At 37.5% G+C, this 15,184-nt stretch overlaps 1 protein-coding gene across 2 annotated transcripts in view; it reads right to left on the reverse strand.

The window, feature by feature from the left end:
* Positions 1–6,632: 6,632 nt before the first annotated feature.
* Positions 6,633–15,184, reverse strand: part of FNIP1 (folliculin interacting protein 1) — a 156,880-nt gene continuing 148,328 nt past the window's right edge. For both annotated transcript variants that reach the window (XM_059174500.1, XM_059174499.1), the window contains 2 exons: positions 12,030–12,145; positions 6,633–9,754 (listed from right to left, as the gene is read on the reverse strand). In XM_059174500.1, the coding sequence (XP_059030483.1) occupies positions 9,676–9,754; positions 12,030–12,145 (195 nt within the window). In that variant the 3' untranslated portion in view covers positions 6,633–9,675. The remainder of the gene's footprint in view (positions 9,755–12,029; positions 12,146–15,184) is intronic.

A 15,184-nucleotide genomic window follows, 5' to 3' on the forward strand; every position in this document is an offset into this window, starting at 1 on the left:
GAGTGCGCATGCGCAGCAGACGGGCACGCAAACGAGCACCCAAGGGCGTGTCTCCGCCGTGACGTAAAAAACTCGGGCGGTGCAGTTAGACCTCTTCCGACCCTTCTTCGTGAGATTTGAAGGCACTTCGCGAGATCTTACCTGAACCATTCACGGGACCCGCCTCGGATTTGCGGTTTCAGCTGTTCCAACTTCCGGTGCAGGGACCGGAAGCGCACTGTAGGGGACTGAGCAAAAATAGGTTGTTGGGGCAGAACGGTAAGGGTAAACTTTGTGGGGGCAGGGTTCTGTTTGTGCCCTAATCCGGAAACTCAGGGTGTGGCCAAGCCTGGGGCCAAGCTCTTATTCTGCAACGCCGGCACCCCTCTCTTGGAGAAAGTGCAGAAATCGTTGCTACTGTTCCGCGAACGGGGAAGTTCACTCTCTTCGGTGCGTTTTTTGTTTTTTTTTTTTTTTAATAAATCTCTTGTGGAAGAAGACCGTCAGAAAGTACTTGCCCTGTCCATTACGGACGTACTGAGATTGGGGCACACACAGCAATTAAAGTCTCGTGGCCTTGAACAGGGATTGGGCGCCGGTCGTGTAGCCAGCTCCCGGTTAGTGCTGATTCGCGAAGAATTTAGGGCCGCCTGGACTCGAGTGACCAATTTCGCACTGCACGTTACATACTAGCCTGTTTCCCAACAGAGCGAATAAAGCCAACGTCCACTTATTTACTGGTCCCTTGGTAAGAAAAAAAGACCATTCTTCAGGATAGCCAGGCACCTGCAAATTAAGTTTTCACTGTGAGAAAACGGGGAATTCCAGAGTCCATTCGTTGTAGAACCGTGCTTCTTTTCACTTCTGTCCCTTTGGCGCGCGGATGGGCTGCACTGGTCTCAAAGTTACTTACTTCGTAGACATCATAGGCATGTTCTTTTTACTGAATTTTAAGCTTTCTTAAGTCTGTATACCACATCTAGGTACATCTTAGTATTTCTCACGGCAGTTTGCATAGCTCACTCAATAATTCAAAGTGATTAATGATTATTACGTTATTCAGTTTTCTAATGTGCTGTATCTTAGAGAAAAGGTAAAGGAGAATTCAGGCAGCAACATATTTCTCGTACCTGGTAATGATGGCTGATATTAATAATAGTTTTGGGGGCGCCTGGGTGGCTCAGTGGGTTAAAGCCTCTGCCTTCAGCTCAGGTCATGATCCCAGGGTCCTGGGATCAAGCCTCTGCTTGGCAGGGAGCCTGCTTTCCTTCCTTTTAATGCCTGCCTCTCTACCTCCTTGTGATCTCTGTCAAATAAATAAAATCTTTGGGGGGGGGGGGAGAAAATAATGGGATTTTCTTTGAAAAAATATATAAATAATAGTTTTGTTTTCTTTTGGTCATTGGACTTGCCCAAACTTGCAAGTTTACAACATATTAGCCCATTTCTCTTTTGAATATGGGTCAAAAACCCTACCAGGAAAGTTGTGGTTCAGCCATTCTGGAAATTAACTGTGGAGAGATTACCAGGAATTGCGATGACCCATTTTCGTCATTTTTTTGTGTGTATAAACATCTTCTCAAAGATCTGCCTAGGATCACAAAAATGAGCCCTTACTTACATTCTTCAAGGATCAGTTTCTAGGGCCACATAAATATTTTAAAGAGGAGAAAGGAATTTAAAGCATGATGACCAGGAGCTTAGACTTTAGGGCAAAAATCTCAATTTGTGTCTATAATAGGCCATTTCTATTTAAACCATTTGAGGGGTGCCTGGGTGGCTCAGTGGGTTAAGCTTCTGCCTTCAGCTCAGGTCATGATGATTGTGGGAAGAGCTTGCACCCAGCTCTCTGCTCAGCAGGGAGCCTTCTCCGCCCCCCTCACCTACCCCCGCAGTGTGTTGCTCTGCCTACTTGTGATCTCTATCAAATAAATAAATCTTTAAACCATTTGAAGTGATATAGTATCTCTTACCTTCAGTTTCCTTATCTGTAAAATGGGAATAGTAAAGGGCCCATTGCTTTGGGATTCTCAAGATTACATGAGGTAATTCATGTGCAGTACTTCAGATGTTGCCTCCATTCTTATTTATTTTTTTTTTTAGATTTCATTTATTTATATGTCAGAGAGAGAGCGAGAGCAAGAGAGCAGGCACAGGCAGAGGGAGAAGCAGGCTCCCTGCCGAGCAAGGAGCCCGATACGGGACTCAATCCCAGGACGCTGGGAACATGACCTGAGCCGAAGGCAGCTGCTTAACCAACTGAACCACCCAGGCGTCCCTGCCTACATTCTTTTATTACTTTACCTCTGAAAAGTGATTTCTCTGAAATATAACTTAACTGTGAAGAACTTTTTTTTTTTTTTTTTTTTTTTAATTTATTTGTCAGAGAGAGAAAGAGCAGCAGGGGCAAAGCAGGAAGCAGACTCCTGCTGAGCAGGGAGCTCAATGCAGGACTCCATGTAGCACTCCGAGAACATGACATGCACCAAAAGCAGACGCTTAACTGACTGAGCCACCTAGGCGTCCCTAGGAAGATTTTTTTTAATGCCTAGTTTTTTTTCATTAATAACTTTAAGAAACACATTTATGTATTCATGAGGATGTGGAACAAGAATTGTCACAAAACTGCAGGTTGTGTGTAAACTAGGAAACTGCTTTGGTAGAAAAATCTAGTAAAGCTGAAACATACCATTTCACAGCAAGTCCAGTCCTTGATATTATGTCCTGAAGAATACCCATATACACTAGAAAAGATGAGCAAAAATGTTCACTGTTCATATTAGCCAAGAACTAAAAATAACACCAATGTCCATCCGTAACAGAATATTATGGTATATTCATTCAGTGGATGAATAAACTATTGGATTCAGTGGCTGAACCTCCACCATAATGTTGAGAGGGAAAAAAGCAAAACAAAATATGAAGCAGAATTATAACACAGGGCTCAAATACAAGCAAAATTAAATTGTACCACTTTGTGATGCAGAGGACAGATAAAATTATAAAGAAAAAGGGAGGTGATGTTCACAAAAATCAGGTTGTAGTTAGAAAAATGTTAAGGAAGAGTATTATGATCAGGATAGGGCACAAGGATCAGGATAGTAACCTAATTCTAGGTTACTAGAATTTGTTTCTTGACCAAAGTTATGGTTACATTAGTGTATATTTTTCTGTATATTCATGTTTCATGAAAAAAATTACATAAAAATAACTATTAGCTCTATCATAAGACAGCAGTAGTAAAAATAATGTCCATGGTAACTACACACAACCTAAACTTAAGCACATGTTCAAAATCTTTCTTGTCCTTACCATTTTATTTTGTGCTCTGCTATGTTGAAAAAAGTGAACAAACAGTGAAAACTCTAATGGCTATTTTCAGAGAAAAGGCAACCTCTAGGATATTATTCACCAGTACTACCTGGTACACGAAAGGAAAAATAATGGTTCTGAATGCAAGCAGTTTATTAAATTCTGGGAAAAACAAAACATGGTTAAATCTTAAAAATTAATAAAAAAAAAAAAAAAGGCTTGACTCTTTACCATACCTTTTCTTCATCTTCATCACTCTTACCACAACCTGACACCATATTTTCGTCTATCTCCCCCACCAGTGGGGAATACAGAAGGTTTGTGTTATTTACTGCATATAGCTGGCACCAACTTATGCCCAGCATGTAACAGGTGCTCAATGAGTACTTGGTGAATGAACAAATGGAAGTATCTAAGGACTAAGTAATTAAGAAGGGATTTTGCTGTTTAAAAAAGGGAGGGGGCACTTGATTGTTCTCTAATGGCAAAGAAAGAGGCCTGGCTAAGCAAATGTTGTATGCAAAACCAAATACTAATTAGGCAGACATACTCAGAATGGCTATCTTACCAAAAAAGAGCGAACCAACAGAAATATGGGAGTAAAGAGCACTGGTTTTAATAGTACCTGGAATGAAGTAAAGACTTGAGATCTGGAATATGCTGGGAAATGCAGTCACTACTTAAGGGGGGGGGGAAAGGCATGTTTTGGCCCAAATCCACATCAATTATGGTCATTAAGTCAGAACCTGAGAGTGGGGTCTAGCAATTAGTATTTCTCAAAAGCTACCTACGTGTTTTGTTTTGTTTTATATTTTATTTGACAGAGAGAGAGGGAACACGAGCAGTGGAAGTGGGAGGGAGAGAAGCAGGCTTCCAGCCCAGCAGTGAGCCCAATGCCTGGCTGGATCCTAGGACCCTGGGATCAGGACCTGAGCCGAACAGCAGATTCTTAAGGACTGAGCCACCCAAGCACACCTACCTAGGTGTTGCTAGTTTGTGACAAGGTTTAAAAACTACTTTAAACTACGGTTCTGAACTAATCTGGCCCAACTTAATTCCAAGCCTCTTCACACAATGGAGGATACTGACTTGTGATTGCTGGACTAATTGTGTGACATAAGAGCGGCCTCAGTTTCTGGAGAAAATATCTCCCTTATATTTACACATTTCAACAACGTGAGTCCCTCTGAGACAATTTAGGTAAGTTGCCTTTACAAGAATCTGAATAGATGAGCACTGAAGTGAATACAGAGACCTGTATTTAGACAGTCACTTGGAAAACAAGGGACCTCAAGCCTCTTCAACTTAGTACTCTCCTTAAGAGTAAATACAGATTTATCTGTGGGAGGTCTAATCAGTGTTAACCCAGAGATCTGTCTGCTATTGAATGAAGGGATTGGTCTAGGCTCACATTTTGACTGAAGTCCCTTCTAAAGGAATTACAAGGGACCAAATAACAGACTACACAGTGGGGGTTAGTGGAAGCTGAGCATATGCTCTAATACCACCAAAGTTCTCTTGATATAATGAATGGGAATTTCACATATTCTTTAAAAATCTCTTTTGGACTTCTTATATTTCCTTTATTTATTTATTTATTTATTTTAGGGATGTTCCAAGGTTTAACCTAGAACAAACAACACCAAGTCCATGGTCTGCACTCCAAAACAAGGATAAGAAGCACTACACTCTTTAACCTCCGCCTTTTTATCTAAGTCCTTCCTACTCAAAGCTACAGTTCCTCAGCTCCCCTTGTACCTTCACCTTGGGTTTGGTCCCATATGCCATCCTACTCTCTGTTCTACACTAGCAAAAACAAATACCAGATTATCTTTTCTAATACATTTTTCACCACATACAGTTGGAAACCATTCTGGTCTGAGAAAACGGATGCTCATGGAAAGACAGGAAGATCTCAGATTAAATTCTGTTACAGATTTTTTTTTTTAAGATTTTATTTATTACTTATTTGACAGACAGAGATCAAAGTAGGCAGAGAGGCAGGCAGAGAGAGAGGAAGGGAAGCAGGCTCCCCGCTGAGCAAAGAGCCTGATACGAGGCTTGATGCCAGGATCCTGGGATCATGACCTGAGCCGAAGGCACATGCTTATTAACCCACTGAGCCACCCAGGCACCCGTGTTACAGATTCTTATTACCAAAATCATTTCTCTCTGCTTCTCAGAAATGTTCCAATATTTCTCTAAATTTGTATTCAGGAACGGCACTTACCGACACAGGTACCCAGTTATAAACCTTTAAAATATCTGATGGAGTCTTCCCAAATACTTGATATTTCCTCTCTGCTTTAAAATAGTGCACTTGGGGTGCCTGGGTGGCTCAGTGGGTTAAGCTACTGCCTTCAGCTCAGGATCATGTCCCGCATCGGGCTCCCTGCTCGGCGGGGAGTCTGCTCCCTCTGACCCTCCCCCTTCTCGTGGTCACTCTCTCTCTCTAATAAATAAATAAAATCTTTTAAAAAAATAAAATAGTGCACTTATTTTCTTTAGTCAAATATAAGAGTGATACACACACACACACATATATACATAAAATGATGTGAAAACAGGCACTACAAAAAGCCACTGGTCTAACTCTATCTCCTGACCTAAGTCTGCCCAAACCAACTAGCCTGAGTGACATAGGTAGCATTTCAAAAACCTCTTCAGGAATGAATCACTGCTGCAGACCTGGCACTCTGGACTGATGAAAGAGCTTACTTACCCTATAATGAAGATGAAGAGGACAGACTTGCTCAGAATCACATGCAACTCAGTGAACAAAGCAGGATTAGAACCCAAACCAAGTATTTTGGTTTAATTGTAAAGTCAATGGTAATTTGCATAGAATACAATGTTCTTAACCAGTTTACATGGCTTCTTCTAGATTTTAAACATTTTTAGTTTGTTTTCAAAAAAGCAGTTGAAATTTTCTATTTGTCATCATAAGGCACAGGACAAATGGAACACTATACCAGTATATTTTTTATGACTATATTTTCATTCATCAGAATATAATGTTAAATACTCCGCACAACAGCTAGAGTCTACAGTGGGGAGGCTGGACAGATTACCCAGTAATAGCAGCAGACAAGAATTACTAAGCACATGGGGTGTCCCATGCATTGTGATAAATTTTTGACGTTCATTATATCACTTGATTCACACACCACCTCAGAATGTTGATTCTACTAAACATTAAAGAAATATGGGATTAAAGAAGGACATTATGAACAAGGTCACATATCTACAACTGCCACACTTGTGAAAACTATACAAATTAGTAGACACCAGAGTCCATATTACATATGCCTTATTTACATATGAAATAAAGACCAACATCATCCATCAAACTGACGTGTGTTTTATTGCACAAATTTCCCCTAGAACTGGGAGGTTATTTATAATACAGGTGTACATTTGAGAAATGTATACAGAACAAGGAACAAGTATGTACATTTACATATACCACCATCTAAATAACTTAGAGAAAGCAAAACAATCTCATAAGACATCCACCAGAAGTAGGCATTGTGTAAAATTGTTTTTTTTTTTTTTTTTTAATGATCATCCCCAGTGTATGCCAACTGCAACAAAACAAAATCTGTGCTAGTATGTTTATTGCACTTAACATTTTCAAACTCAATATTAAGACATATTAATAAAAGCCAGGAATATTTCAAATCAAACCAATTAGTTTATATACAAGGAAAAATTAGTTTCAAATCTATAATGTAAAAGATCCCTTTTTCATTTCCTGTTGCAACAGTTTTTTTTTTCCTGTTGAAATAAACAGGTTTTTTAAAATATGTAACACATATCTGTCTGTACCATAGGAAGCCAAAAAAATTATTTTGAACAGGCCCAAACTCTTCACATTCATCATAATGATCACACTTTAAAGAAGTAGCAGCTCATTCCTTGGGCTTTGTGTAAGGAAAAACAAGACTATGATGAAGGTAGTAGAAATTAGAGGGATAGGAATTATAAAACTCAGGAATCCTATAAGGATTAATGATTCTATAAGAAACTATAGGCCTCTTCCTTCTGAGCAAAGCTTAGTTTTATTTTCTTTTTTTGAAGATTTTATTTATTTGAGAGAGAGAGAAAGCAAGAGAGAGCACGTGTAAGGAGGACAGAAGCAGGTAGGTCCCTGGGATCATGACCAGAGCTGAAGGCAGACACTTAACTGACTGAACCACCCAGGTGCCCTGCAAAGCTTAGTTTTGTTTTGTTTTGTTTTTAAGATTTTATTAATTTATTTGACAGAGAGAGAGCACAAGCAGGGCGAGTGGGATAGGGAGAAGCAGGCTCCCTGCTAAGCAGGGAGCCCAACGCAGGACTCGATCCCAGGACACTGGGATCATGACCTGAGTCAAAGGCAGACGCTTAACCGACTGAACCACCCAGGCACCCCCAAAGCTTAGTTTTAAAAGGAACAGTAGGATGGGCCATCCATTTATTGAAGACTAGATTTCCTAGATGATAATTAGAGATTTCAAACAGGACTTCGAATAGTTTGATAGTTACATGTCATTCTGAACTACAATAAAAAAATAATGTACAATGGCCCACCTATGAATCTGTCTATATTCTGAATTCTGCCAAAGAGACTGATTTATAGAATTCCAAACAATAAAAGAGGGAAGAATTTCAATAATTAATGGAATAAGAATATTAAGCCAAAGAAAACAGATCCATAAATACTCTTTGGCAGCAAGTCATCCATAGGAGACTCAGGTACTAGCTGGGACCAGCTGATAGGATGTAGGAGCAAAAGTGATTGCAGGCACAATTTCAGGTTTAGACTCGATCAAAACAACCATTTCTTGTCTAGTTGGAGATTTCTTGAATACATAAAGAACAAGGCAAAATGTGACCCAACACTATAAATTCAAGGCCAAAGACTAAACAAACCACAGAAATTTTCCTTAATTACTGAAAATTCAAACAGCAAGAATGAATGTATTATACAGTAATTATACTTAGTAAGAGAATAAGCAAGGGTTTTTTTTCAGCTAATCAATTAATTATGATGAAAATAGTCCATGAAAGCAGAAACCAATTTCACGTCTAGCATTAAAAGTATCTTTGATCAGATAAGTAAAGAATAAACTTTAACGTAGTATTCAAGTAAACTGAGGTAGTAGAGCATATTGAAAACTTTATCTACCCATCTTTCTATTTACATTACTTACAAGAGTTTGGTTCCATATTAGCCTTTCTCATAAGCAACACTCAACAATATATACAAAACACTAATAACTGACAAGTGAAAATATTTGAAAAAAATTAGATTTTGGAAGGGGAGCTCTTAGAAGAAAGAAATAATTTTAAAAATTTATAATAAGCTCTATTAGTGTAAACTGAATATTATGAAGCAGTGAAACAAATATTCAGTTCCTGTGGGTTCAAAAGGGGCTGATACTGAAAGCAAAAGCCTTGGCTACCTGAGCACTTTTAAAGAAAACAGTATTATTTTTCCCAATGCTTTGGTATAATTTTTAATCCTAATTTTCATTTATTAAATTAGATGCAAATATGTAAATATTAACATTTATAAGAATTAGCTTATACTTATAAACAAAACAAATGGTATAAAGTAGTATTCTTATTTGGGGAATATACATTCCTCAGCCTTAAAAAAAGATCAGTTTTAGTTACATTTTAGGGTGTGTGAACAGAAAATTCACCAGAGAGTAACATTTAAACATTATTTACAATTGATACTAGCTGAAAATATTATTTTAAAAAAGGGCATGTTTACCAATCAATCTTGTATTTCTACCTTTGTTTTAAAAAATAGATACGTATGTACACTTGGATGGATAACATACACACATTTACACTCATTATTCTGGATTTATTATAACTAACAGGCTGTTTAAAATACTCTGAGAAATACCCCAAAATTAGCTACTTTGAATTGAAAAACAAAAGAACAAATAAGCTTTTGTAATCTATCCATACCTTAGAAATAAGGAATTAAAGTAGTGAAATGATTATTTCTGAGCCACAGAATCATCAAACATCCACTGCTGTTTATGAGTGTGGCAACACGGGAGTGATCATATGAAATTCCTTAATGTTATTACTCATTTAGAAATTTCTACACTTTGGCTTTTTCAAATGCTTTCCCTCAAAATTATTTATGCTATTTTAGTTTCACTTGCTTAAAAGTATACCACCACCCAAAAGTCCAGCCAAAAGAAAAAAGCAATCCAATGATCACACAATGTATACTGCAACATAGGATACCCAGGCACTTGACTCATTCAGATCGAAGTCTAACTGGGGAAAAAAAAAAACTGCCATAAATGAATGTTGCATCTACTTCCTTAGTTTCTGTTTAACTTTCTACCAGAGTTAATTCTGACAACCTTTATATTAAAGAAGTATCTGAGCAACATATGGAGAGTGAGTGCTTGCTACAGCAGCCAGAAGAGGAAGATCACTGGATTCAATCCTGAAATAAAGAAAACAAAAATCTCAGTTTAGGGTTTCTGTAACCAATACATGTGTCTTACAGGATAACTGTTACATACCACATCTCAGCAGTCAAGAACCTAGGCTGCTCTGGCCAATACGAAAAGGGTAAAAAGAGAATTAATGATAACACAAAGTAGAAATGCTTCAGTATATAGAAACCAGAACAAAAGATTTTTTTAAAAAGAAAGCCACTGAAACCCTATTAGTAACTAAGTCATGGATGTAGGAAAGCATCTCACTGATCTGCTAATGGACCAGGCATCGGGGCAAGGCACAGTATCTTAAGAAATACAATAAAGTCTAATAATAGAGTAATTGAGTCCACCCATACTGTCTTGGATACAAATGTTTTTATAGAAGTACTTGGGGGGTCCCTGAGGGCTCAGTCAGTAAAGCATCCAACGAACTCTTGGTTTTGGATCTGGTCATGATTTCAGGGTCATGAGAAAGAGCCTGCACCCAGGGCTCTGCACTCAGGGCAAGTGGAGACTACTTGAGATTCTCTCCCTCTTCCTCCACCCTACCCTTTTACTCTTTTGTGCGTTCTCTCTCATAAATAAATAAACAAATAAACAAATAAATAAAATCTTTTTTTTTAAAAAAGGACTGAGAAGAAGTAATAGGGGCTGCTGCTGCTTCTTTTTTTGGTAATGGAAGCTTCTTAAAAATACATCTTTATTGTAGACTTATTCATATAGAATAAATCTGAATAAAATCACTTATTTTTTCAGCTAGTTGCTTGAGAAAGATGAAAGTTTGGCAATAGCCAGCAGTAGTAAGAGTGTGCTTCCTGCTGACTGTGAGAATTTATTCTGATACTTTTTGGACAACCTTTAGTATTACCTATCACAATAACAAATAATATCCATCAAAAATTTAATACACATGTCCTTTACCCAAAAATTCTACTTCTAAAAATTTATCCTACTAACTTCAAAGATTTATATTCATTCCAGCATTGATTTATAATAGCACAAAACCTGAAAATAATTTAAATTCTACTATATAATGAAATGCTATACAACTGTTTAAAGTAATGAGATAAATCAGTATGTACTTATATGAACATTTATGATATATTAAAAGGCAAGTAGCACCATGATACATAGAAAATAAATCAATTTATACTTTTTATCTTATATATTTAAAAATTCTGTAAGAAGAAACAATCCATTAATTGTGTTTGGGTGAGGATCAGAAGTTAGGAAAAAGACACTAACAATTTAATTTTCATTTTATGTCAAAATGCACCGTAAAATTTGGTTATATGCATATTACATTAAAAACTAGTTTAATTTCTTTTAAATGATGGCATGACACATACAGAATCATCTATATCCAATCTAGATGATAAGGAGTAATATTAATGAAAGAATTTAATTTGGTTTCTGACACCGTTGCTACTTGATGTTGGTCCTCTCTCCCTTCTAAAAAGCTCAATTTTTAAAAGTTCCAGCTTGGGGGCGCCTGGGTGGCTCAGTGGGTTAAAGCCTCTGCCTTCGGCTTGGGTCATGATCCCAGGGTCCTGGGATCGAGCCCCGCATCGGGCTCTCTGCTCGGCGGGGAGCCTGCTTCCTCCTCTCTCTCTCTCTGCCTGCCTCTCTGCCTACTGGTGATCTGTGTCTGTCAAATAAATAACTACAATCTTTAAAAAAAAAAAAAAAAGTTCCAGCTTGTTTCAATTTATGCAACTAGGATTTGGGGAAATAATTCTCACATACATACACACACACACACACACACACACACACACACGCGCGCGCGCGCGCAAGTAGCCATAGAACGAACATAGGCAAAGTGACTAGTGACTACAGACTATAATGAAAAGGGCTAATCAGTGTTTCCCACCAATTTCCTGTTCCTCCTTCAGTTAGCATTTTAGAAAAATGTCTTCTTCCCAGGGATAACTGCAAACAGACACAACTACAGATAATTGCAGACAGACACAATATAAAAATAATGGAGGAGTAATAATATATAGATAATGTACTACCACCCACAGAATGGTGTTACTTCAGTCAGCACATTTGGATGACAGGGCAGATGCTAGGAAGCATGATTCAAGTAAATTACAAGTTTCTCATCTTACTGTAATAGTATAAGGGACAATATCTTTCAGATCAGCGGAAGCCAGGGATCTGCTTTTATATGGTATAGAGCAACCCAACTGACAACAGTGTCCAACTTCTAAAAAGCAATTCTGGGAATATTCTTTGCCTAAAGAAAGTGCAATGAGAAAGCCTCAAACATACCCTAGAACCACTCCTAGTTCCTTGACGTGAACACGCATCTGTCCCCTCAGGTACTCAGACAGCATTCTGCTCTTGAAGTATAACTCCTGTAATCGGTCTTCAAGATGCATTACACACTGCAGTTAAGGGGGAAACAAGAACCAGGTAAGAAAATAGTTTCTACTTCGAAGTAACGGATTTCCAAGGCATCATGGTTATGACAATTCAGTTTAGTTATTCCACATAAACTAAAATTTGGAGCACAGTTTTAAAGCACATTTGCTTTAAATTTTAGCTAAAAGACTGTAATTTTTTCTAGTTAATATCAGAATTAGATCATACGGAGTTTTTGTTTTGTTTAAATGTAAATTATACATAATGAAAATTTACCATTTTAACCATTTTTAAGTATACAATTTAGAAGCATTAAGTACATCCAAAAAGACATGAAATTATCACCACTACACATTTCCAGAACTTTAAAAAATGTTTTTATTCCAAATTTGGTAAATGTAACACTCTTAAATTGATGCTTATCAAATTTATTTACACAGGAAAGGCTGCATTCTCTAGCAGAGAGTTAAAGAAAAACGTTGGCAATAGCTCACAGAAAATGCTCAGTAGTCCTTACTAGAAGAGAGACGCTTCTAAGAACATTAAAAACTAAAACATACACACTTCATTTATTATCAACTAACTTGCTCCATTTAATAAAATAGGTGATTCTACATTGATACTATACATTTGAGAAAAATACATGAGTTTCAGGTATTAAAACCTAAATTCCTTCAGAGTATTCCTTTCCAATGAAAACCAACTATTAAAACTGCTATTGGGGGTGCCTGGATGGCTCAGTGGGTTAAAGCCTCTGCCTGATCTTAGGGCTGTGAGTCTGAGACTCACAATAGGCGTAGAGCTTACTTAAAGAAAAAACACCAAAGAGCTAATAAAAACCCACTTTCTTCTTGGAAAAACAAAATAGAAATTATACACATACACAAATATATATAAACTGTATATATAATTTACATATAACTGTGAATTTACCATATTACCCCCCACCTTTTTTTTTCTTTTTTAAGTAGGCTCCATGCACAGCATGGAGCCCCAGCACAGGGCTGTAACTCACAACCCTGAGATCAAGACCTGAGCTGAGATCAAGAGTCATATGTCTGGGGCGCCTGGGTGGCTCAGTGGGTTAAGCCGCTGCCTTTGGCTCAGGTCATGATCTCAGGGTCCTGGGATCGAGTCCCACATCGGGCTCTCTGCTTCCCTCTCTCTCTCTCTGCCTGCCTCTCCATCTACTTGTGATTTCTCTCTGTCAAATAAATAAATAAATAAATCTTAAAAAAAAAAAAAAGAGTCATATGTCTGATTGAGCCACCCAGGCACCCCCTATATTACCCATTTTTAAGTATACAATTCAGTGGCATTAAGTATAGTCACAATGCTGTGCAACCATCATCCCTATCCATTTCCAGAACTTTTTTTCATTATCTCAAACATTAACTCTGTACCCATTACATAAAAACTCCTCATTCTCTCCTCCCCCAAGCCCTTGGTAATCTCTATCTACTTTCTGTCTGAATGAATTTGCCTATTCCAGAAAACTTATTTAAGCAGAATCCTATAATATCTGTCCTTTTCACTTATTCTTCTTAGTGTAATGTGTTCCAGGTTCATCCATATTGTATCAGAATATATCAGAATTTCATTCATTATCTTGGCTAAATATTCCATTCTATGTATTATACCACATTTTGTTTATCCAATCATTTGTTAATGGACATGAGAGGTTTCCAACTTTTGGCTATTGCAAATAATGCTGCCATAAACATGATGGTACAATCTTTTTGAGTCCCTGCTTTCAACTGTTTTGAGTATAAACCCAGAAGTAGAATTGCTGGATCACAGGGCAATACAATGTTAAACTTCTTGAGGAACTGCCAAAGTGTTTTCCCCAGAGGCCGCACCATTTTGCATTCCCACCAGCGATGCACAAAGGCTTCAATTTCTCCACATTTTGGCTAATACTTGTTGTTTTTGTGTTTTTGATCATAGCCACACTTTCGGGTGTGAAGGAGTATCTCACTGTGGTTTCAATATGTACTCTCCTGAAGATCTTTTCATATGTTCATTGACCATGGGTGCATCATCTTTGGAGAAACGTCTATTTGCCTATTTTTAAATTGAGTTTTTCTTTGTTATTCTGGATACCAATTTCTTTGAACATACATGATTTACAAATATTTTATCCTGTTCTGCAGGTTGTCTTTTCACTTGTTGATTATGTCCTTTGGTGGACAAAAATTTTGATTTGACAAAGTCCCATATATTTTACTGTATTTACTTTTGTTGTTCTGTATTTTACTTTTGTTGCCTATGCTTTTGGTGTAAAATTCAAGAAATCCCTGCCAAATCAAATGCCATAAAGATGATCCCATAATGTTTTCTTTGAACAGTTTTACAGATAGTTGAAGCAATCAATTTAAGTCAGTTTCAAATTTGAGTTTGTTTCTGTACATGGCATAAAGGGTTTAACGTCATTCCTTTCCATGTGGAAATCCAGTTTTCTCAGCATGATTTCTTTCAGAGGCTCCTTTCCTCTTTGAATGGTCTTGGCTCCCTTGTCCAAAACCAACTAACCATTTAAGTAAGGGCTTATTTGGGGGTTACTATATTCTACTGGCCTATATGTCTGTCCTTATGCCAGTATCACACTGTTTTGATTATTTTCACTTTGTATTAAGTTTTGAAATTGGGAGGTGTGAGTCCTCCATCTTTCTTCCTTTTTTAAGATTGTTTTGGCTCAACTGAGGGTTGCTGGGGGGAGGGGGTTGGGGAGAAGGGGGTGGGATTATGGACATTGGGGAGGGTATGTGATTTGGTGAGTGCTGTGAAGTGTGTAAACCTGGTGATTCACAGACCTGGGGATAAAAATATATGTATATAAAAAATATATGTTTATAAAAAATAAAAAATTAAAAAAAAAATAAAAAAATAAAAAGTTAAAAAAAAAAAAAAAAAAAAAGATTGTTTTGGCTCTTCAGGTCCCTTGACAGACCATGCAAATTTTAGGTTGAGTCTATTTCTTCAAAAAAAGGATGTCATTGGGATTTTTATAAGGACTGCTTTGAATCAGTAGATTACTTGGGGTAGTACTGTGATCTTGATAA

Source organism: Mustela lutreola, chromosome 5, assembly GCF_030435805.1.
Source record: "Mustela lutreola isolate mMusLut2 chromosome 5, mMusLut2.pri, whole genome shotgun sequence".
NCBI lineage: Eukaryota > Metazoa > Chordata > Mammalia > Carnivora > Mustelidae > Mustela > Mustela lutreola.